A 24,693-nucleotide genomic window follows, 5' to 3' on the forward strand; every position below is an offset into this window, starting at 1 on the left:
CAGAACTTCAAACTTTGGTGGAGGCCAACTCTTCAAAGGAGAAACATCGGGCAGCGACCTGTCACTGAAACAATTAAGAGCGAAAATCACCTACTTCATTCGCAGAGCGGATCCGAACAGTACACCCGCTGGTCATGATCCTAGAAAAGTGGCATCTTCTCTGAACTTCTTTCAGAGCATGGACTTCGAGAGCCTTAAGAACTTTACGGGCTGGAAGTCCTCGCGAGTTTTCTTTAAACATTATGCGAAACAAGTGCACGAAATCAAACATTTTGTGGTAGCCGCAGGTAGTGTTATGAAACCTGCACCTAACTCTGCGTAGAACAGTGAGTTACTTGGGACTCTAACTCTTCGGGTGCCTATGTTGACCCTCGAGTGATTCATAGTGATGTCTAAAAACACTTAGTGCTTTTATAACTGTTCTTATCCCAGGTGAAATGTCATAGTGTCACACAAGTGCCGCATGCCTTGAGCATGATGTGTTATTTAAAGACTTGCGTTCCTCGAGAACGAGTACCTACTAATCCTGAAATTCCCTTTCAGATTCAAGAGCAAGCCTTTATTTCTATGTACATTATTATTACTGTAAATGAACTTTACTTTTGCTGTAAATTATTTAATTTCTGCATTGTGAAATAAAATTTCTATTTTATTACTTATGCGTCTCTTTCAGCTCCTACTTACTATGAAATACATACTGTCATAGTTTTATTTATTCCTCCTTTCTTATGGTCATGAAGAATTTAAGATGTCTATTCCTAAATTATATTCACCTTGTCTCAGTAAGGTTCCTACTCGAATACTTACTTCTGATAATCAGGAGATGAACTCTACACACAGTGCCCAACCACCACTGGCCTACTTCAGAATGTTCCTATACAAATATCAAACATTCTGCTTCATCTCTAAGCTCTTAAAAGTTCTTCTGTCAAGATGAATAGCCCTTCAATACCACTTTGACGTCGGCATAGCCCATGGGAACTTCCTACCAATGGGGGGCAGGATACTTCGTTCCTATGGTTCTTACCTAAGATTACTTTGCTGTTTTGTCAATGCCTAGGCACTTAACTCTGGGGGAAAATCTACCACGATACATTGATTCTCTGGTACTCTTCCATCAGGACGCCATGGCTTGAGCCCAAAAAACGGATTTTGAGCGAAGCGAAAAATCTATTTTTGGGTGAGATAGCCATGGCGTCCTGATGGACCCTCCCTACTACTTCGTTCAGTTTGCTCCCACCCTACACAATTGTATCATGGTGATGGGCAGCAACTGGCGCCAGGATAAAGACGCGCGTGACGTCATTAGAGCAATGGCGTCCGTTTGTTTACGTCTCGAGTATCAGTAGTAGCCACGAGTGAGATTAGCTGTGGAACGGCTCCCAGCTATTCTCAGCCCTTACACACCGAAGCGTTAACTCTGTTCGGGGTGGAGATAGCTATGTGGCACGACCAGACATGCGTGTCCCCTGTTGTATTACGATGTCTTAAAGGGAAACCTTTGAGATACTCGCTCCAGAAGTTAGAATTCTGTGATAACCTGTGGTTAAATTCTCTGGGAATATCTTAGTAGTCTTATACCCAAGGAAGCTACCAAACAGGAACCTTCCATCAGGACGCCATGGCTATCTCACCCAAAAATAGATTTTTCGCTTCGCTCAAAATCCGTTATATATATATATATATATAAATATATATGTGTATATATATATATATATATATATATATATATATATATATATATATATATATATAAATATATATGTGTGTGTATATATATATATATATATATATATATATATATATATATATATATATATATATATATATATATATACACATATATGTATATATATATATATATATATATATATATATTTATATGTATACACATATACATACCTACATATATACATACATACATATATACATAAATACATGCATACATATATATATATATATATATATATATATATATGTATATATATGTTACTGTATATATATGGGTTATGGAAAAAATCCGCGAAGTGGTGAATCCGCGATGGTCGAACCGCGAAGTAGCGAGGGTTCACTGTAATTAAAGTTCCTTTACCTCTCTCTGAAAGGAGTTTTTTTTATAACTACTGTAAGCTAGCTCACAGGTTTTGTTTACCTGTTGTATGTATGTATTTTGGCATATAATTCTTCTGACATTATGTAATTAACGTTTGTTCTTACATGGAAGAAAACCACCGTCCTTTAATGCGAGAATGATTTGATGATAGTAAATAGAGCTTATATTACAATAGCATCTAAAAAAGAAAGAGAGAGAGAGAGAGAGAGAGAGAGAGAGAGAGAGAGAGAGAGAGAGTGAGAGAGAGAGAGAGAGAGTGAGAGTGTGTGTCAATACTTTAGTTGAATAAGGCAAGTTGTAAAGTTGAAAATGACAATATAAATGGTATGGAAAAAAATAAATATCACTTGGCAAAACGGTCCTTGGAAATGCATGAAACAAGCAAATCCCAACTAAAAGAGAAATGGGTTTATATCTATGAAACATAAATGTTTTGATGTGAGTATTTAGTATTTTATATTTTTAGGTTTCAAATTTTCTGAACTACCAAACTAAACTGCCCCCATTATATTACAACAGATGTGATTTTGTTGAAGATTCGTCGGCCTGCTGATTTCAGTTTTAAGTCAGGCCAGTGGGTCAGAATTGCTTCACTAGGAATTAGTGAATATGTAAGTTGATTTTGCTTTTATTTCCCTGAAAATGCTATATTTAACAGTAAAATATAAAAACTTATCTTAATATGTACCTAAATTAACTAAGCTACTTAACATCACCAATCCTCAATCCATTGAACTTAACACTTAATGTTTTTTTTTAATCACTAACGAATAAAAACCAAACATGATTATAACACTTATCATAATACCACAAGATTTCCTTGTAGAAAGGCTTATTCCATTGGCAAATACGATGCAACATAAATCACAAAACAAAATACTTCAATATTGTTTTTTATTAAATTTAGGCATCTTTATTTACAGATAAATTTTACTCTAAATATAAAAGATGCACATCACTCCTGTTAACACATTATTTAAGGTCTATGCATCCTTCACATATAATGCTGTAACACCCAGCAGAAGTCTTATATAGCAGGCAGATGTCACAAGAAGGCTATCTTTCTAGCTAATTATTGAGCAACAGTTTGAAACCCCAAGAACTATGCAATCAAAATACTGTAATGAACAGGATAAAGAAAGCACTGGAAATTTTGTTACATCCAAAATTGTTAAGTGACATTTATGACTAAAATGTGAGTAAAAGAATCCAGTTCTACAGGAGAAATCAGCTATCAATTCATGAAAAACAAAAGGTACACTTAATTCCAAAGGATGAAAAAAATCAGTCTTGAAATTATGAAGAATATGAAAAAGTGAAAGGTATGCAATGGAGAGAAATTAAAGTTTTCAAGATTGCCAAAAATGCTGGAAAGATTTTGGTAGAGATGTGTTCAATGATAAAGGTAAACTGTAAGGAGAGTAGTTAGGCTGGATGACATTAGTCGGTGATTCTGACAACTTTCAAGATAGAGATATCTTTGATGGAGATGAAACAAATTTAATTCATTATTGTATGTTGAACAATTTTTAAATATTTTGAGATATTTTCATGGATAAAAAAGTTGTTATGAATGAAGGCCTTTGTAAATGTGAGATATGTCAATGCAAGTGGGGTAATGTAATTTTTTTATTTGTTTAGTAGACTTACTTGTCACCTTATATAGTTTGTAAGAATAACTTACTAGTATTGATTTACAGTATATGTTGAATATTATATTATGATATGGAACTCGGTTACAGTTCACACTAATTTCATCCTGTAGCATTAACAGTTCACTGAAGTTATATAGCCTTGTAATATGTAAGCCAGTAAACCTGAAATTTATTAATCTTACTGTGTGATAGTTATGGTTATATGTTATTTTTATGCCTTGGTATGTTTAGAATGAATAAGTATTAAATAGCATAGTATAGAATATAGTAGAAGCCTATTTCAGAATTAAGATGATTTAGTAATGTATATTACAGTATATAATTTTGTAAATTTCAGGAATACCATCCTTTTACATTGTCTTCATCCCCCCATGAGAAGGACTTGACAGTTCATATTCGGGCTGTTGGACCTTGGACATATAAGCTTAAAAGCATCTACCCTGACAAATCACAGATGCAAGAGGATGAAAAGTATCATCAGGTATTGAAAAAATATATAATGGATTATGTATGACTTCTTAGGTGAAGCACGAATTGCTAGCAATTTTAGTGTAACTCCCAATCCCAATTATTTATGGATGAAGACCATATAATGCTGCAATGGTAAAAGAGATGAATCTTTACCGAGACTAGCTCAGTGTTGAACATATCCATTTACAGATTTGCCTTTCATATTTCCAGAAATACCGGTATCTCTCGTACAATTTTATGATAGTTTTTATGTGTTTGTGTATATTTAAGAAAGAGATATGGTAGATGAAATTCACTTAGAAATAGTGTTATATTTCATTAACCAATCCTTGCCTGTATTATATAGGGTTTACTGTTAGAAAATGGTCATATACTGTGGAAAAAGTCTTGTTACAAAGTACATTAGAATTATCTGCCAACATGAATGATTACTTCTTCAGTCAATCAAGTTTTAAATAATATAGTACCATTCCTTATTGGCACCAAACATAGCTTTGTTCATAAAATAATGATATTTCTTTTATTTACCTCAACCAACTTTTATTTGATACACAAGTAATTTCTTTTATAAATTCTTAGCTGATGTACCTTACCCACGAAAACATTGGGTAAATTATGATCACAAAGTAAATGGAGGAAATAGTTCCTTTTGTGGTCTCTCTCATGAGGCCCATTGAACAAATTTCTTGTTACACGAGAGGTGATAATTCAAGCAAGGTAAAATAAAAGAAAATTGTAAAGAAGTTGCAGATCACTCTCATTTACTGTAATGGGGTCCATAGAAAAAAAAATCTTGTTATAGAGCAGTTGGCAATTTAAGCAAGGCAAAGTAAAAGTTGTAAAATTGAGTAAAAGAGATTAGCTGGACTTGATAAAGAGTAAAGGGTAGAAGACAGGTTAGCCGGAGGCCAAAAGACCCTGGATAGAATTGTGCTGTAAAAGTAATTTATATCCTCTTTGGGCATGGGAACATCAAATAAGGCTATCTGCCAGATTCATTGAAACGTTAATTTCCCACACTAAAATAAATTACTTTCTATATACAGATTTACGTGGACGGACCTTTTGGGGGAAGCCATCAGATGTGGTGGAATTTTGAAGTAGTAATCTTCATTGCTAGTGGCATAGGTGTCACACCATTTTCATCAATTCTCAAAGAAATAGCTGACAAAATAAAAAACTCTAAAAGTCTTCTCAAAACTAAAAAGGTATGTTATATAATCTTGAGAAAGGTGATCATATCTTTTATTGAAATTTACTATTCACATAATGTTGCTATAGGGTATCTGTTTAGAGTATGTAGTTTATTTTAATCAGTTTTAACTGATTTTGTATAAATAGATATAACTACTCCATAGATTTTTATGGTACAACCAGTTTCCCAGACCATTTGTCAACTTTTTTTTTTTTTTTTACAGTGCATCTTGTCCTCCCAAAAGGGGATCCACCAGCCTTACCTATAGAGAATTATATTATCCTTACTAAGATATGTACCTACCTTGTTAACCGATGTTGTATCAAGAGATGTAAGCTCATAACTTCCAACAAGCAATATTATTATTATTAATTGCTAAGTTACAACCCCAGTTGGAAAAGCAGGATGCTATAAGCCCAGGGAAGGTAGAGTCAATAGGACAGCAAATTCATGGCCTAAAATATCTTTTGCTCCCCAGCTTTTAGTTTCTTTTATACAATACTTGTGAAAAGGGATTTTGACGAAGGAAAAATCTATTTCTGGGGAGAGACCTGTGACGCCCGGTGAATGCATGATTGACAACGTGGGTTACCTTTAGGTATACTCCTGCTTTTAAGTCGGTTAGTTTTAATAGCTTGACGTTTTCAGGTTTATTTCTTATGGATAACCAGAAGCCAGAAGCAGTTTGAATGGATGACTGAGATTCTCAGAGAAGTAGAAGAGATTGACAAAAATGGCATTATCAATAGCCATACTTTCATAACACAATTTAGATCAAAGTATGATCTTAGGACAGTAGTGCTGGTAAGACTTTATTTTCTTTAGTTTTAAAAAATGAAGTACTGTACAGTATGTACTGAAGCCGAATAGAACGTTTCAGAAGTTATGATAATGGAAAATTGTACAGTATTTCATCATAATTGAGAAGCTATAAACAATATGAAATAGTCCTCTTTCAGTAGTAAAATTTTTTAATTTTATAACATCTAATTTGAATATAAAGGTGGCCATAAATGTTTGGATAAATTTGGGTAGTGAGGCCAACTGTTCAGCCTAAAATTAGGTTCAGAAGGTTTCAGCCGCCACAGATCTTGCTTAAATGATTTTCCAGGACAATTTAACTAAATATTGTTGATGAAAACGCTTCTTATAAACTATTTGTTATATATACACTGTATGTAGTTAAAACTTTAATGGATAAGAAAAGTATAAGAGTATTGAAGTTCCTTATTTATCACTCAAAAAGAAAAAACTCTAAGATTTTAATAAAGCTTATGTTTAGTACTGTACCCCAGTTGCTTTCATTTTTCTTTTTAATGTTGGCTGTAAAACTGTTCATATTTATTCATCTTAGTTAAATAATTCTTTATTTTAATAGTTTTTATTAATTTAGTTTAAGGCAATTGTAGAATGTTAGATTATTTCCAAATTCCAAGAAACTATCAATTTTTATTTCCATTTAAATTAATTGTGATACAAATTCATCTTACAAAATATTGCTTAATGAATATCTTCATTCAATAGTTGCATTGTGATAAAGGGGGTAAACACGTATTTATCTTACATTTATTCCCAACTTGCATTTGTTTGTAGTACTACACATAATAAATATTTACCAATGCTTTTAGGAATACTTCTATTTTGTCAGTTGTGCTAATATTTTTATTTTCATCATGTATTTTTAACTATTATTTTACTTTCAGTATATTGCTGAGCGACATTTTCAGAGGCTGTCGGGTACATCTTTGTTCACTGGGCTTAGAGCTATTACTCATTTTGGCCGGCCCAATTTTGAGTTGGTGTTTGAGTCTATTATGCAAAAATATTATGTAAGTAGATCCATTTTCTACAGTATTTTTATTCACATTTCATGCCTCTAAATCCAGTTAGAAAATGATACAGATTTGCCAGCTTTAAATAATTCTCATCTTTCTTTTATTTTGAAAAGATGATGCTGCAGTCAGCTGTAATCTTATTATTGAGTAACTATTGTTCAACCCAATAGTAATTTCATTATTTTGAAGATTGACTTTACTCAAACCTCTATTAATAAAGAGAAGACAAAATTATTATTAAGAGAGGAAGTAATATTTTTAAATTTCCAACTAAGTGCAAATCTAGAGGCTGGTACATTTATGGAATCAAATGTCCTGGGGTCAACAGAATTGTTTCAAAATTGAATAGTGTGCTTATTGATGGTGGAAGTAAACTCAAAATTATATGTGCAATAGAGGTAGTCATCCTCACATTGGGATTGAACCTAAAACCCTTAAATGGAAGGCAACGTTGCTCCAACCGAGTCAACAGGTACTCGAGTTACTTCCCTTGCATACCACTGTTTTCCAATCTCTGTAAACTGTTACTTTATTTTGTAAATTTGGGTTTCCTCCATTGCACTTTGGTACTGCCATATAGCCGAAGTTCATAAATACATTCAATCTATCAACTTCTCAATTAATATGATAATAGAAATAATACACAATCACATGTGCAATAGAAATATTTCTGGGTCGACCTGTGACGCCCGGTGAAAAGGGTCCTTCTTTACACTTTTCTGATATAAATCTTCCAAATATACCTGAGAAAGATAAAAGCATGGAATGCAGAGGTTACTACCCTCGCGCGAGCACCTTGTGGGTGTCGTGTATAAAGCAGGGGCGTGTGAAAACCACTATTCACAGGCTGGCAATAGAAATATATTTGCCATGACATCGTCGAAAGATACTCCATTGATTTTGAAGTCAGCCAACATGTTTAACATAGATTAAGCAGCTGCCTGGATAATGCCATGGCAACCAACTTTCTGTCTCCCGACTGCAGAAGAGAAGAGAATTGTCTGATCCTGAGATCAAATTTTTAATGTGTTCCAAGGCCCATCTAGCAAGCTAAGAATACTGCTGTCAAAGCAAGTTTTCCTGCATTGGATTTGGTTTAACAATGGTGCCAAGGCTGCATTTCCAAAATCACCTCTCTCACAGAGAAGCCTAATAATGTTTTAAGTGCATCTGTGATTTGACGTATTGTTTCCAAGGGCATATGACCCTCCATTCTTATAGAATTATCAACAGGAGGAGTAGAATCCTCAACTAAGGGAAGGCAACAGATGACCAGCCTGTCTTAATGACTACTATCAAGATCAAAACAAAACTCTTGTAATTAGTAGATCCTGGTACCAAACCACAACCCATAAACAATGAAACTAATCATAAATGGTCTGAACGATTGTCTACAAACGTTAACTCTAATTCTAGAGCATTTCAAGTAGAACAGCTAGAAGATCTTGGAAAGAAGCTCTAAGCACTACTTTTTAAATATTAAACTTAGCCGGTGAATATATAATAGCTGACGTCTCCGACGGCTCGACAGATTCCAAAAAACTCGCGAGCGATCGCCATGAAGGTAGCGGGTGTGCCCACCAGCGCCGACTATCGGCCAGATACCGCATATACATGTAAACAGCTCCAGTTCTTCTCTGTCGGTTTCATCGACAAGTCGATTCCACTCGCTATTATAACCTCGAGTTTTCTACCGAATTGGTGAAGTACTTGGTTTTGGTTTTATTGCTTTCGCCGTGTTGGATTATTCTATACTATCCTCAAAAGAAATGCTTTTGAAAGGAGAGTAAAAGTGTTTTGCCCTTGCTCTTTTATCTCTGGTTTTTTTCCATAGAGTAAAGATGGCCGACCCTTCCCTTAGTGTACGGAAGTGTGGTTTAGGCTTTTAGCAATTATTTTATCACGTTATAAATTATTGTTGTTAATTATAGATTTTCCTCTATATATTTTATATCTCACCCGCCTTTATTAGGCCTCTTCGATTAGCTTTCCATTTATACTAAACATCAAAATAAATTTTATGTTTTGTTTATATGCGGCCTTACCTATTCCTCCCCTAGTCCGAGAGTAGGCGGTCCTAACTTGGAAACCGAAGTTAAACAACGTTGAGCCCATTCAACTTTTATTTTCGTTAAGTTTAAATCATTTGCTCTGTAAGAGTTATGAAATGAATATTTTTTTTAGAAGATATTTTATGAAAGATTTTCTTTGAATAGTCTTCGTGCTGTTTTTTTCAAAGATGAACTAACGTTTGGTTTATTTATGCTACGCAGTTTGCGCTCTATCGTTACGATAGAGAAAGAGAGAATCACGGTTTCACTTTGCAGAAAGAGTAAATCGATTTTGACGTTTTGTTCATTCTTCTTTCAAACTGAAGTGTTTTAAATACTAATTTAAAGGAACTTGTTAATTTTCAATTTCTTAGTCCTTTCAGTTTTTTCCTTTGGTCAAATAACCTGTTTATTGACGAAGGGTGAGTGGGTAATTCTCTTCTGTGTGAAATCAAGAGAGAGAGAGAGAGAGACGGAGAGAGAGAGAGGAAGAGAGAACGATCCGATCTTTATTCTCGTCCCAAGTAAGGAGTTTGGGAGCGAGTAACGTTCTCGATTCAGTTTTTTACTCTCGTCCCAAGTCTCTGTACGGGGAGAAAGGATAAAACTTTTTTAGTTTTTATTCTCGTCCCAAGGCACTGTACGGTGAGAGATTGAAAACGTAGTCTTTAATGAACTAGTGTTTAGTCTCCTCCCCAGTCACTGATCCTTTTTAACTTTATATATTTCCGTTTTATTCGATATATATGTTTACTGATTTTTGCATGTACTAATGTGCTTACATTATACGACTCATTTCGCAATTATAACCTTTTGATGTAAGGGAGAATTGCGTGCTTCAGGTAGAAATCAGTTTTATTCATGCCTAATGTGAAATTATTGAAAAATACGATATCAGTGAAGTAAGTGCGAAAAACAGAAAATCGTAGTGATAAAGTAATAAGTGCGCAAAGTGTTTTTAGTGTTGCGACCGAGGGTTCGTCTGTTCGTGCTTGTCGTTCACCTAGTCCGAGACCTCTTTCAGGCTCCCCTGCACCAGGGAGAAGTAATTTCGTAGGACTTAAGGGGACGAGAGGCTTTAACCAACGAACAGACGTTCCCTCTGTGGTATCGGGCGTGTCTCGCAAGATCGCCCCTACCATAAGACGAGCGAGGCTGTTTTCTCCTCGTCATCCGAAGGCTTCTCGCAAAAGAAACCTTGGAGCAAAGTTTCTAGACCCTTAAAGCGGAAGTCAGTCCCTTCAGGACAGGTCCAGCATCCTGGCTGTAGCCATGGGGACAGCTCTGACCCTTTGCAGTCGTCGGAAGACAGTTCGCCTATTAAACGCAAGCGTAACACGGGGTCCGAGGATCGCGGTAAAGGCAATGTTTTGCCAACACAGACGTTACCGTCGTCTCGGCCCGTTCCGACTCCCGTTGATCCTAAATGGGTTGTCCTGCAGGACATACAGACTAAGCTTGCCTCCCTTATGGAGAAGTATGACGTTGAGCAGGTTCACGATGAACCTTTGCTTTCGAGTCGCCGTTACGCTAAACGAGACTCTGGCCGTCAGCCGCCCAAACGAGCATTTTCTCGTCTTTTTGACGTTATGAAACGTGATGTCGGTAGTTTGTCACGTCAGTCACGTGACTTGGATCCTCACTCGCTGCAGTCCCGTGTTGACTTTCAGCCGCTGCCGCAGCCTCGTGTTGACGTTCAGCCGCTGCCGCAGTCTCGTGTTGACGTTCAGGACGTTCGCCAACCAGCTCAGTTGCCTTGTTTTGACGTTGAGCGTCAAGCACCGCAGTCAAGGGTTGTTTTGACTGCTCAATCTTGGCAGTCAAGGCAGTCTCTACTTGACGTCGAGCGTCCATCAACTCCTGTTGTTGTTGCTGGTCAGTCCTTTCAGCAGCTACATGACGTCGCTTCCTTGACTGCTACTGCTGCTCCTTTGCGTGTGGCCTTTGCCTGTCAAGCATTGCCACCGCGGCAGGTCTCTCCTTTTCATGAGACTCGGCAATTGTCGGACGAGGTTCCTTCAGATGAGGAAGTTGCTGATCCCCCTCCTACTGATATTCCCTTGGGGACTTTGTCAGACGGAGAGGAGCCTAAAGCTGCTCAGCCCTCTATGGACTTTAAAAAAATCATGCTGATTTTTAAGGATCTTTGTCCGGACCATTTTGTAACTGCTGCTCCTCGTTCGCCTAAACGTCAGAGTTTACACTAGGCCTAGCTACTTCGAAGCCGTTGTTTTCTAAGCTAGTGCTCTCTCGCTCTTCTAAGAGAGCTTTACGTTTGCTAGGCGACTGGTTGATCACCAGGAGGAGTTTGGGGGAGACAGCCTTTGCTTTCCCTCCTTTTAAACTGGCTTATAGAGCGAGCGTCTGGTATGACACGGGAGAAGTTCTCGGCTTGGGAGTTCCTGCCTCTGCCCAGAGAGACTTCTCAAGCCTCATAGACTCTCCCCGGCGCCTGGCCATGAGACGCTCCAAGATTTTATGGTCGGCTTCAGAGCTAGACCATCTCCTGTTAGGAGTTTTTCGAGCGTTTGAAGTTTTGCTGTACAATTATGTCATGCATGAACAAGGCTATCAGGGATGGCTCCAATGATCTGACAGCCACGTTCTCTGCAGGAACAAGACTATCAGGGATGGCTCCAATGATCTGGCAGCCACGTTCACTGCTGGAGTACTTAAGATGTAAGTGCGCTCAATGTGTTCATTGTCAAGACAAACTTCACGATGAAGACTACCAAATCTGTCTTGACAGCATTAAGGGAAGGCGACTGGATGGTCTCTCTCGACCTTCAGGATGCATACTTCCACATCCCGGTTCATCCAAACTTTCAACTACATCTGAGGTTTGTGGACGGGAAAGTAATGTACCACTGTCGAGCACTGTACTCCGACCTCATTCCTGCTCCTCTTGTTTTTACAAGGCCCTTGCAAAATGTAGCAAGCTTTCTACATTTTTTGAGGATTCAGAGCCTCCCTTTATTTTGACGACTGGCTAATCAGGGCGTCGTCATTATATCGCTGTCTGGAGAGCCTCTAATGGACATTAGACCTAACCAAGGAGCTAGGTCTCATAGCGAACGTAGAGAAGTCGTAACTTACAGTACCCCATCCCAGACTATTCTTTATTTGGGAATGGAGATACAGTGTCTGATTTTTCGGCCCTTTTCGTCTCCCGCAAGAATGGAACAAGCTCTGTTAAAAGTCCTTCACTTGCAAGAGAAAAACAGTTGCTCTGTAAGAGTTTGAACTAGCCTCGTGGGAACTCTTTCATCGCTGGAGTAGTTTATCTCTCTGGGGAGACTCAACCTATGCCCTTTCCAATTTCGCCTAAAACATTGGAACAAGGAGAAGGGCTTAGTGAGTATCTCTTTCCCAATCTCCAACTCAGTCTAGACATGTCTGACTTGATGGGACAGCAACATCAGACTTCGAGAAGGTCTTTCTCTTGCGATCAAGAACCCAAACCATGTGTTGTTTTCAGATGCATCGGATTTGGGTTAGGGAGCTCCACTGGACAGTCTGGAAGGCTCGGGTCTTTGATCCACGGATCAGAAGGAACTCCATTTAAGGCATGTAACATCTCTCCTTTGGCGAGATTTGTGCAAGGAAAATGAATGTCTTGGCGGACGGCCTCAGCAGAAGAGGACAAGTCATCTCCATGGAGTGGACGTTGCATAAGACTGTGTGCGAGAAGCTATGGATGACATGGGGTCAACCCACCATAGATCTTTTTGCGACTCTCTCTGACAAAGAGTCTCTCGACTTACTGGCTTTCCAGTTCCAGATCCAGAGGCAGCCCACATAGCGCTTTCCTGCTGGACTGGTCTCACCTGGACGTTTATGCCTTTCCACCTTTCAAGCTCCTAGACAAGGTGCTGCAGAAGTTCACCTCTCACAAAGGGACCAGGTTGACATTGGTTGCTCCACTCTGGCCCGCGAGAGAGTGGTTCACAGAGGTACTTCAATGGCTGGTATACGTTCCAAGGAGTCTACCTTTAAGGATGGATCTCTTACGGCAGCCCCACGTAAGGAGTCTTCATCAGAGCCTCCCCGCTCTTCGTCTGACTGCCTTCAGACTATCGAAAGACTCTCAAGAGCTCGAGGATTTTCGAAGGAGGCAGCCAGAGCGATTGCGAGAGCTAGGAGAGCTTCTACCATCAAGTATACCAGTCGAAGTGGGAAGTCTTTAGAGACTGGTGCAAGTCAGCATCTATTTCCTCTTCCAGTACCTCTGTAGCCCAAATCGCAGATTTTCTCCTACATCTGAGAAATGTTCGCTCCCTCTCAGCACCCACTATTAAGGGCTACAGGAGCATGTTGGCGTCTGTATTCAGACATAGAGGCTTAGATCTTTCCAATAATAAAGATCTCTAAGATCTCCTTAAGTCTTTCGAGACCTCTAAGGAGCGTCGTATGGCAACTCCTGGATGGAACTTAGACGTGGTCCTAAGGTTCCTAATGTCCGACAGGTTTGAGCCATTACATTCAGCCTCCCTGAAGGATCTCACCCTCAAGACGCTTTTCTTAGTGTGCTTGGCTTCGGCTAAAGGGTCAGTGAGATCCATGCCTTCAGTAGGAACATCGGCTTTTCCACAGATAAAGCCACATGTTCACTTCAGCTTGGTTTCTTGGCCAAAAATGAACTGCCTTCTCGTCCTTGGCCTAAGTCATTTGATATACCTTGCCTGTCAGAGATCGTAGGCAACGAGCTTGAAAGAGTGCTGTGTCCAGTTAGAGCTCTGAAGTTTTATTTAGCTCGGACTAAATCCTTACGAGGTGGATCTGAGGCCTTGTGGTGCTCAGTTAAGAAGCCTTCATTGCCTATGTCAAAGAATGCTTTGTCATATTTTATTAGATTTTTAATCCGAGAGGCTCATTCTCACTTGAGTGAAAAAGACCGTTGCTTGCTTAAGGTTAAGACGCACGAAGTAAGAGCTATAGCAACTTCCGTGGCCTTTAAGCAAAACAGATCTCTGCGAAGTATTATGGACCCGACCTTTTGGAGAAGCAAGTCGGTATTCGCGTCATTTTACTTAAAAGATGTCCAGACTCTTTATGAGGACTGCTACACACTGGGTCCATTCGTTGCAGCGAGTGCAGTAGTGGGTGAGGGTTCTACCACTACATTCCCTTAATTCCAATATCCTTTTAATCTTCTCTTGAAATGTTTTTAATTGGGTTGTACGGAAGGCTAAGAAGCCTTTCGCATCCTTTTTGATTTGGCGGGTGGTCAAATGTCATTTCTTGAGAGCGCCTAGATTAAGGGTTTTGATGAGGTCCTGTTGTATGGGTTGTCGTCCTGGATACTTCAGCTCCTGGGAGTCTTTCAGCATCCTAAGAGGATGGCTGGGCTTCGTGAGGAAAGCGGACTAACAAGGCAGAGTAATCGTCAGAGTCAGCTTCCTTACCAGGTACCTATATTTATTTGGGTTTTGTTATGATATAACTGTCAAAAACTCTAAGCATATACGCCGTAAACTGTATTAATACTGGTCTCTACCCACCACCATGGGTGTGAATCAGCTATTATATATTCACCGGCTAAGTTTAATATTTAAAAATGATATTTTGATTATAAAATAAATTTTTGAATATACTTACCCGGTGAATATATAAATTAAAGGCCCCCCCTTCCTCCCCGATAGAGACCCAGCGGGATGAGAAGAACTGGAGCTGTTTACATGTATATGCGGTATCTGGCCGATAGTCGGCGCTGGTGGGCACACCCGCTACCTTCATGGCGATCGCTCGCGAGTTTTTTGGAATCTGTCGAGCCGTCGGAGACGTCAGCTATTATATATTCACCGGGTAAGTATATTCAAAAATTTATTTTATAATCAAAATATCATTTTCAAGCACAGTGACATATGAGCTTAAATAACTTGGCTTAGTACCCTATGTTGGTGCACAGTAATATGCATGCCAGTCACCTCAATATACATTGTCAGGATGTAAGAATCAGATCCATTGTCACATAATTGTAAGTGGTCATGCCCATAACATCAGACTTCACAAAGAGGTTTGCCAAAACCTAGATGACTAGAACCTGCAAGCGGTGTTAACTCCTCTAAAAATCTAAAGAGGAACTCCACTCCCAAGAGTTTGTAGGAAATTCATGTACCTTCAGATCTACCTTGATCACAGTGATAAGCTTACCAAACTGCAAGCAAACACCATCACTTCTCTTCAATGAAGAGTGGCACTTCTGTGAAGCCATGTGAAACTTCTTACAAGGAGCTAAGTTCCAGGACCTTTCTTTTACCCTTCCTGCAGTCTAGAGACAACAAAAACAAAGTAAATGACCAGGAGAAAGAAACACCTCTACATATTCACACTCCCTTACTCTGCCCTCTATACAACAATTACAAAGAATGAAATCAAGGGAGGTAGCAGATGTACCAGCAGAAGAAATTACAAGTGATTTCTTGGTGTCTTCTACCAGAACAACCATTATGAAAAGAAGGTTTGCAGGAGTCACCTCTGAATTATGAACCATATGAAATGCCATAGCTAAAGCTTTGTTGTTTATTAATGTATCACTAGAAGGATTCCTGGGAATGCATAGGAAAGTCACATTGCTATAAGGTGAATCATAGCTGTAGACATGGAAGGTACCGAACCATACCCGTATTTACTCGTGTAATGTTTGACCCCCCTATTTTGCCTTCAAAATCATGAATTCATCATATACCTCATGTAATGTTCGAGTCTTGATTTTGGCAGTAGGCTAGAGGTTATGCCTCAATGGTCTTTTATCTCCAACATACCATAATTACCAACAAAGTAGGGGTTATGCCAGAGCGCAGCAAACAAATGCATAAAACAAATCGGAGCAACACTTAATACTAACATCTGTTTACAATAACAAGTGAGTATTCAGCGCACATTTTCTAGCGAACACTTTAGTTGCGAACAGCCGATTATCATCACTGCCTAATAGCTTTCAAAAACAAGCAAACACTACAAGTAGCAAACAAAATTAGTCCATTGTTTTGCGTAACAAACTACCATTACCGGTAATTGCAGGTAATTACGGTAATTATAATTATCCGTTATGCTAGTAGTTTTTTTCCTCACAATGTATATGAATAAGAATTTACACATAACCTCTCAAGAAATATAGAAAATTTACTGCAAAATTCAAGCTTCAATTTATTGCAGCTGCTGAAACGACAAATAACGTTCAAGCTGCAAAAATGTTTGGAGTTACCGAAACTAGCGTTCGAACTTAGAGAAAAAATGTGGATTCAATTAAGAAATTTTGGGGGGGTTTATTATTAATAACAATTAATGTACCATACCAATTAAATAAAATGAGCCTAATTTTTTCATTAACCATATCACGTTATAACATACGCAATCCGACTGTTTGCTAGTTTCATACCTGCTGCGTTATGGTAAAGTCATTACTCGTAGCAGAAAAAACTATTTATGATGGTTTAGGAAATAAAATCCATGCTAATAATATGCGTGGTGTTAAATGAACATGGTTAGTACTGTATATATAGGCCTAGCCTATGTTTACCTACCGGTAGGTAGCCTTATATACGTGTAAGCATAGCCTACGATTACCTACGGGTAGGTAGCATAGGCTAGGGTAATGTTCGCGTAAGCCTAGCTTACGTTTACCTACCGGTAGGCCAGAAATTTTTACTTTTTCAAATATATATCTCGTGTAATGTTCGACCCTTACTTTTTTAACTGAAAAATAGGCCTTCAAAAGTTGAACATTACACGAGTATATACGGTACTGGTCTATGGTTTTCATATAGTATTTACATCAGTAAGTTTATCTTGGATTACGAATTGTTTATGCTTTTTTTAACACAATGTCATCTGACAAATAAGTTACTTGACCTGGAATTGTCCTTGTGCAGATTCTGAATGTTAATTTAGTGGTATTTTCTTTATAACAAATAATAACCATTTTGTAGCATAAAAATGTGAATTCAGTAGCATAGTTTAATAGCAGTAATCAGTGTTGTCCATCTGATTTGTTACATTACTTTATATCCTAATTGTTAAATACTGTTCCTGATTTTACCTCTTTTAAGAATTTAAGTAATTTGATCTTGCTGTTGGTCCTAATTGATGTAGGTTTCCATTATTTTAAATCACTTGCCTTTTATATACTGTAATTCATATAATAATGGATTATATATTTTTTATACTTTGTACAGGCAAAAGTATATGGCGTTTTTACCTGTGGATCTTATATGATCAGTGAAACTGTAGATCAAGCTTGTCACAGGTTGAATAGAAAAATTTCGTGTGCATGTTTCAAACACTACTACGAAAACTTTTAATGAATGTGTTGACATGTGTTAATGTGTGTGTACTGGTGGCAGGTAAGTTATTGAAATCTCAGTTGCATCTAATTAAGATATTTTTTTTTTTCATTTCCTTTATTGTATGTATACTTTATATAAAAATTTAATTTTAATTATAATCTTCTTTATTCTTATACTCCCCTGATGTTCATAGTGCTTTTCTCTTTAGGCTATTTAAATGCCGATGTCAATGCGAAGATTAAAATACTTCTCATTTTCTTCCTCTCTAGTTAAATATTAAGGTAATCTGGCAGTTGATGGCAACAATCTAGGTGTGAGTATCCCATAGTTCCTTCGTCTTTTCAGTCTTTTAGACTAGACTAGATCACTAGTATTTTGTCATCACTAGTCTGTGGGGAGGAGGGGGTTCATGTTACAAACATCTGGTGAGCATAGAATTAATAAATTGTATCATTAAAATTCTGTTTATTTCTTTCAAACTTTGATATTCTTAGTGCTGACTCCTACATTGATGGAAAGAGATAGGACCTGTAAAATCATAGTTTGATAGATTTTTCTTTTTAGATATTGTATAACTTGTATTTCTATGAACCATCTCTGATGTTCATATTGCTTCTTCTCCAGAAACTTGTTTTATCAATATTTACCCTTAAAATTTAAACTCCCCATCTTTCCTTTCAATAGACCTGTTTCTAGTAAAGTAATGCGACACACTAACGGTTAATGCCAGGAAGCAAGTGTGTTGCACCAGAGGCTCTTTGTTATTTCAATCTGTGTCACATGTTTAAATATACTCTGTTTACCAGGCTCCAAATTGTGATATATTTTAGTTGTCTCCCTCTGGAATTGTTAGCTATTACTGCATAGGGACAGTACTTTGACATTTAAATAGCTGTTGTGAGGAGTTTGATTACCTCACTGTTCCTCTCATGGAAAGTTATCTCTTGGTCAAAGTTTGCTTTTAGTTCATGGGGAAATCTAGAAAATAGTGACCTTGTTGTTTGTCTATAGTGGAGATGTTGACAATAATGACACACTAGCACTATTTTCTAATACAGCATTTAACCTGTCAAAATTTAATAGCAATGAGCTTAAAAGCTTTTAACCTATTAGATTCCTTTGTTAAGTCTCAGGCCACTGAATCTTCTCTTACAGGCTGTATACTGTACTGCAATTCTGATCTTACATGCCTGGTTGCTAACCCTAACCTGACTTCTCAAGTTGGGTTTAGTGGGGGTAATGTTCCATTCAGTAAGGATTCTGAATGTTTACTGCACCTTACCGGTAGAGTTGAGGTCCTCTTCAGAGGCTCAAATTCTTTATTCATTTTTTATCCTTTTGCTGTTAACCTTTGCAATCTAGCCACCCTTTAAACAACTAAATTTGTGCAGCAGAAAGCAGAGTTAGTAGTCTTGATCCTAATATCCCTCCTAAGTAAGCAGTCTTAAGCAACCTTACATTTCATAATTCAATGTTCCTAACTAAATTGCTCATGAAAAATTTTAATATATTTGTCATAAATATAACTTATTTATATTCTATACGGTATATAAGTACAGTTGGCAACAATGTTTCATGTGTGGATAGTGTGGCTTATCGTATGATTCTCTTAGCCCTTAATGTTGCTGATGAACTTTCAACAAAAGTTGATCAGTTGCATCATGTTTCAGGTGGCAGTGCACTTCATTTGTTAGCAAGCTCAGTTACTAGCTCATCATGGGTAAACTTAAGTAAATAAATGTAATCGTACTAGCGCTTGTACTGCCCAAATGAGTCTTAATAACACATCTGCATTTGCTTCCGTACCAGTTATAAACTAGCAAGAATGCCAGTAAATAACATCTCAATTCATTCTTCGATACTGGAAGATGAGGATGAAGAAAACAAAATGATGCCGAATGTGATGAAATATCTTCCCTTTATATCTTGCATAACCTTATCGCTACAAAATACCCTAATAGTATGCCTAAAGGGTGCGACTCTATCCCATTAAAACAATGTTATTTTGGGTCATTTCAAACTTAATGTACTTTTATTTCTTGAATAATTTTCTTCGAGAAGCACTTTAAATATAATTTTATCAAAAATTTTATAAAACAGAATTTCCCAATTCATCCTCATTTTTGTTTGTATATTTTTTTCCAAACATATTGGCAATAATAGTAAAGATTGCCCATTTTTTTTATATGTACATTTTTTCCAAATATATTGACAATAATAGAAAAATTGCCCATTTTTATGTGTCTATAATTTAACAAAATTTCCTATAAATTTTTAGAGCATAAAATTTCTAATCTTTTCATATATGAATGGTAAATATTGGTCAATAAACAAAGTGCCATGGTAGATGTATAGATAGTTATCTAAAATTTTATTTTATATTTTAAATTCTATAAATGACCTATGTCTTTCCTTCAGTGACATCTCACCTTCATTAGAGTGTGAGAGTCAGCAATATGAATATAAGGAGAGATTCATAGAAATAAACTGAATTTTAGTAATAAAATTTGTTCATATATAGGTTGGTCCAAAAGTAGGTGCACAGTAAATTATTACATTTATTTCGAGATTACATATACATACAATTGTATTTACTAACATTGGCAATTAAATTTTATACGCTGGTAATGATATAACCTATTTCATATACAGTCCACATACTTTTGGACCACGCTGTACATCCCTACCTCCTCCTCATTGACCTGTAATGTCAAGAGGATAGGGAATAGTTTGCCTTTGAGACTGAAATTACAGACCCCCTTTGGGGTGTCACTATTTCACTCCTTGCCTGTTATTGCTTGAGTATCGCATTAATTTCATAGAGGTATGTTTATTCAAAGGAAAAAAGATTAGTAATATTTTACATTTTATGGTCAAATGCCAATAAACTGAGCTTCTAGTGAAGAAGCAATATGAACATCAGGTTAATATAGAAATAATAAATTCTGTTATTGAAATTCAATTGTAGTGATTAGAAAATATTTTTGTTTTAATTTTTTTTTTAACTAGGGCAACAGGATAGGTATCCTTTTTTTTTTTAACTAGATTTCGTTGCTCATTTCCTTACTACTTGTGTTTATTAGTAAGCCCATGTCTTTACTGATGTTGCTGAAAATCTTTACAAGCATATATTTTGTAAAATCAGTGTTGGAATTAAGCTCACAGTAGAATATGTAAAATATTTAGAATCTGTAGTTTGTGATTTTCTTGAAATACGTGTTGCATGTACCTATGGATATTTATATTCTATCTTGCTTAGCATTGACAAACTTATTGCAATGAATGGAGTTCATTTCCAATGAATTTTCCACTTTTAGATAAAACACTTTGATGTTAATTTTTAATTATATAGGATATAAAATCAAGTATTATACTGATAACTGTTTGTACTGTACTAGATTTCTATTTTTGCTCTGGCAATGGTATTCTATTTCCATGACAGCTTCAGTTAACCCTTTGGAAGTTTTCATAACTACCATTTTTCAGTATTCTGTGTTACTGAAGTAGCCTTATTTTCTAAAAACAGGTCTTATGGTGATCAAAGACAACCTCACCGAAGGACAAACTCTATTTAATGCTCTTTCCACTCCCTCATGATGGTCAGTGACGATTTCTCATGCACCTTCCTCATCACAAACTTCTCCCCAACTGCCAGTTCATGATCATCTCATTTCCAATGCAGCCCTGCAGGGGCTCTGATCAATTATATATCAGGTCCATTTCTTTGATATTCAGATTTGGCTAAAGAATTTTCTTTTCTCATGCCAAAGTCAGGTGAATGGCTGCACTTCCAACCTCCATTCATCAAAAAAAAAAAAATGATGGTTCTACTCACTTCCAGAAATTAAAGTACTTCTCGACTGAAAAGAAATCCTCACGGGGAGGAAGCAAGGAACTCGTTTGTGTATGATAGAAAAAGATGTTTACAAGGAGAGAGAGAGCAGCTCTCTCATTCTTTTATGACAGAAAAGTTCCATTCCCAAAAGCTCCAGTGATTCCATAATCTCAAGGACCTCTTTAATAGCCTGTTTTAACCCAAAGAGCCTCCTTTGAACATTAGAAAGGGAGTAAAAACTTTTTGTTTGAAAAATGGGATCTTCCACCACACTTGGAAATGTCCTTACAAGAAGTATGATTAGCCTAGGAATTGTTGTTGTTGGAGCAACAAAGAAACTTATTCTAGTATAACCTTTTTCATTACTTCATGATAATAACTTGAAAAGACAGCTCTTTTACTCAATGCGACTGGCTTTGAGGCAATATAACTTGAAAAGACAGCTCTTTTACTCAATGCGACTGGCTTTGAGGCCTTAGTGGTCACATGTTTGTGCCCCATGTTCTAGATGTGATGATTACCTGTATATTTCAGGACCTCTTAGTTGGAGGCTGGTTACCTCTGAAATTATCTGACTTTAGCCCCCCTATTAAATTCCTCAGACAATTATTTTGGTTCACTCTGCTTCAAAACTAAAGCTTTCTTCAACTTGTTTATTCTTCTTTTTGCTTCTTGTTCTTCTGAATCTGAAAGAATGGCAATTTTTTTCCTTTCATCTAATTTAAACTTTTTTTTTTACCCCTCTTAGACTTGCTATGGTAAAAGTGTTCAGTTTCGGATATCTTTTGGCTCAGGTTAATTGATCTTGTATGCATTGTATGATGCTGAAATTCCTGAGTTGTAGATCTCCAGACGTTCTTCTTATGGTGTCCTTCAAGTTCCAAATTACTCGTATTGTTCTTGGAATAGCTGTGGAAGTCTTTTCACTTGTATACCCTGGGGATTCTTTTAGTTACTCAAGTAAACTCCCGCTGACAAGTGATGTGTGTGGCAAGAAGGTTGTTGGAGGCAGCATGAGGAAGGGCAGTGAATGGTGGAATGAAGGAGTGAAGGTAAAAGTGGAAGAGAAAAAGAGGGCTTTTGAAGAATGGCTGCAGAGTAATAGTATAGAGAAGTATGAAAAATATAAAGAGAAAAATATGGAAGTAAAGCGCAAGGTACGTAAGGCAAAGAGGGCAGCTGACCTGAGGTGGGGTCAGGGATTAGGTCATTCATATGAAGAGAATAAGAAGAAGTTTTGGAAAGAAGTGAAGAGAGTAAGGAAGGCTGGCTCAAGAATTGAAGAGACAGTGAAAGATGGAAATGGAAGGTTGTTAAAAGGAGAGGAAGCAAGGAAAAGATGGGAGGAATATTTTGAAAGTTTACTGAATGTTGAGGATAATAGGGAGGCAGATATAATTGCTGTTGCAGGTGTTGAGGTGCCAGTGATGGGAGATGAGAATGAGAGAGAGATTACAATAGATGAAGTGAGGAGAGCACTAGATGAAACGAGAGTAGGAAAAGCGTCTGGTATGGATGGTGTGAGAGCTGAGATGTTGAAGGAAGGGGGTGTGACTGTACTTGAATGTTTGGTGAGATTGTTTAATTTGTGTTTTGTGTTGTCAATGGTACCAGTAGATTGGGTTTGTGCATGTATTGTACCACTATATAAGGGTAAGGGAGATGTGCATGAGTGTTGTAATTCAAGAGGTATTAGATTGTTAAGCGTAGTTGGAAAAGTGTATGGTAGAGTAATGATTAATAGGATTAAGGATAAAACAGAGAATGCAATCTTAGAAATACAGGGTGGTTTTAGAAGAGGTAGGGGTTGTATGAATCAGATTTTTACAGTAAGGCATATGCGAGAAATATTTAGCAAAAGGTAAGGAGGTGTATGTTGCGTTTATGGATCTGGAGAAAGCGTATGATAGAGTTGATAGGGAAGCAATGTGGAATGTGATGAGGTTATATGGAGTTGGTGGAAGGTTGTTGCAAGCAGTGAAAAGTTTCTACAAAGGTAGTAAAGCATGTGTTAGGATAGGAAATGAAGCGAGTGATTGGTTTCCGGTGAGAGTGGGGCTGAGACAGGGATGTGTGATGTCACCGTGGTTGTTTAACTTGTATGTTGATGGAGTGGTGAGAGAGGTGAATGCTTGAGTGCTTGGACGAGGATTAAAACTGGTAGACGAGAATAATCATGAATGGGAGGTAAATCAGTTGTTGTTTGCGGATGATACTGTACTGGTTGCAGACGCGGAAGAGAAGCTTGGCCGATTAGTGACAGAATTTGGAAGAGTGTGTGAGAGAAGGAAGTTGAGAGTTAATGTGGGTAAGAGTAAGGTTATGAGATGTTCGAGAAGGGAAGGTGGTGCAAGGTTGAATGTCATGTTGAATGGGGAGAGTTACTTGAAGAGGTGGATCAGTTTAAGTACTTGGGGTCTGTTGTTGCAGCAAATGGTGGAGTGGAAGCAAATGTACGTCAGAGAGTGAATGAAGGTTGCAAAGTGTTGGGGGCAGTTAAGGGGGTAGTAAAAAATAGAGGGTTGGGCATGAATGTAAAGAGAGTTCTATACGAGAAAGTGATTGTACCAACTGTGATGTATGGATCGGAGTTGTGGGGAATGAAAGTGACGGAGAGACAGAAATTGAATGTGTTGGAGATGAAGTGTCTAAGGAGTATGGCTGGTGTATCTCGAGTAGATAGGGTTAGGAACGAAGTGGTGAGAGTGAGAACGGGTGTAAGAAATGAGTTAGCAGCTAGAGTGGATATGAATGTGTTGAGGTGGTTTGGCCATGTTGAGAGAATGGAAAATGGCTGTCTGCTAAAGAAGGTGATGAATGCAAGAGTTGATGGGAGAAGTACAAGAGGAAGGCCAAGGTTTGGGTGGATGGATGGAGTGAAGGAAGCTCTGGGTGATAGGAGGATAGATGTGAGAGAGGCAAGAGAGCGTGCTAGAAATGGGAATGAATGGCGAGCGATTGTGACGCAGTTCCGGTAGGCCCTGCTGCTGCCTCCGATGACCGCGGAGGTAGCAGCAGTAGGGGATTCAGCATTATGAAGCTTCATCTGTGGTGGATAATGTGGGAGGGTGGGCTGTGGCACCCTAGCAGTACCAGCTGAACTCGGTTGATTCCCTTGTTAGGCTGGAGGAACGTAGAGAGTAAAGGTCCCCTTTTTGTTTTTGTTTCATTTGTTGATGTCGGCTACCCCCCAAAAATTGGGGGAAGTCCCTTGGTATATGTATGTATGTATGTATTTACCCCTTCCTCA

General features: G+C 37.7%; 1 protein-coding gene across 3 annotated transcripts in view; it reads left to right on the forward strand.

Moving 5' to 3' along the window:
- Nucleotides 1-24,693, forward strand: part of LOC137634457 (dual oxidase-like) — a 182,919-nt gene that overhangs the window by 155,544 nt on the left and 2,682 nt on the right. For all 3 annotated transcript variants that reach the window (XM_068366859.1, XM_068366860.1, XM_068366861.1), the window contains exons 27-32: nucleotides 2,633-2,724; nucleotides 4,106-4,249; nucleotides 5,286-5,447; nucleotides 6,083-6,238; nucleotides 7,138-7,263; nucleotides 17,498-17,665. In XM_068366859.1, coding sequence (XP_068222960.1) covers nucleotides 2,633-2,724; nucleotides 4,106-4,249; nucleotides 5,286-5,447; nucleotides 6,083-6,238; nucleotides 7,138-7,263; nucleotides 17,498-17,623 — 806 coding nt within the window. In that variant the 3' untranslated portion in view covers nucleotides 17,624-17,665. The remainder of the gene's footprint in view (nucleotides 1-2,632; nucleotides 2,725-4,105; nucleotides 4,250-5,285; nucleotides 5,448-6,082; nucleotides 6,239-7,137; nucleotides 7,264-17,497; nucleotides 17,666-24,693) is intronic.

This window comes from Palaemon carinicauda, chromosome 44 (genome assembly GCF_036898095.1).
Source record: "Palaemon carinicauda isolate YSFRI2023 chromosome 44, ASM3689809v2, whole genome shotgun sequence".
NCBI lineage: Eukaryota > Metazoa > Arthropoda > Malacostraca > Decapoda > Palaemonidae > Palaemon > Palaemon carinicauda.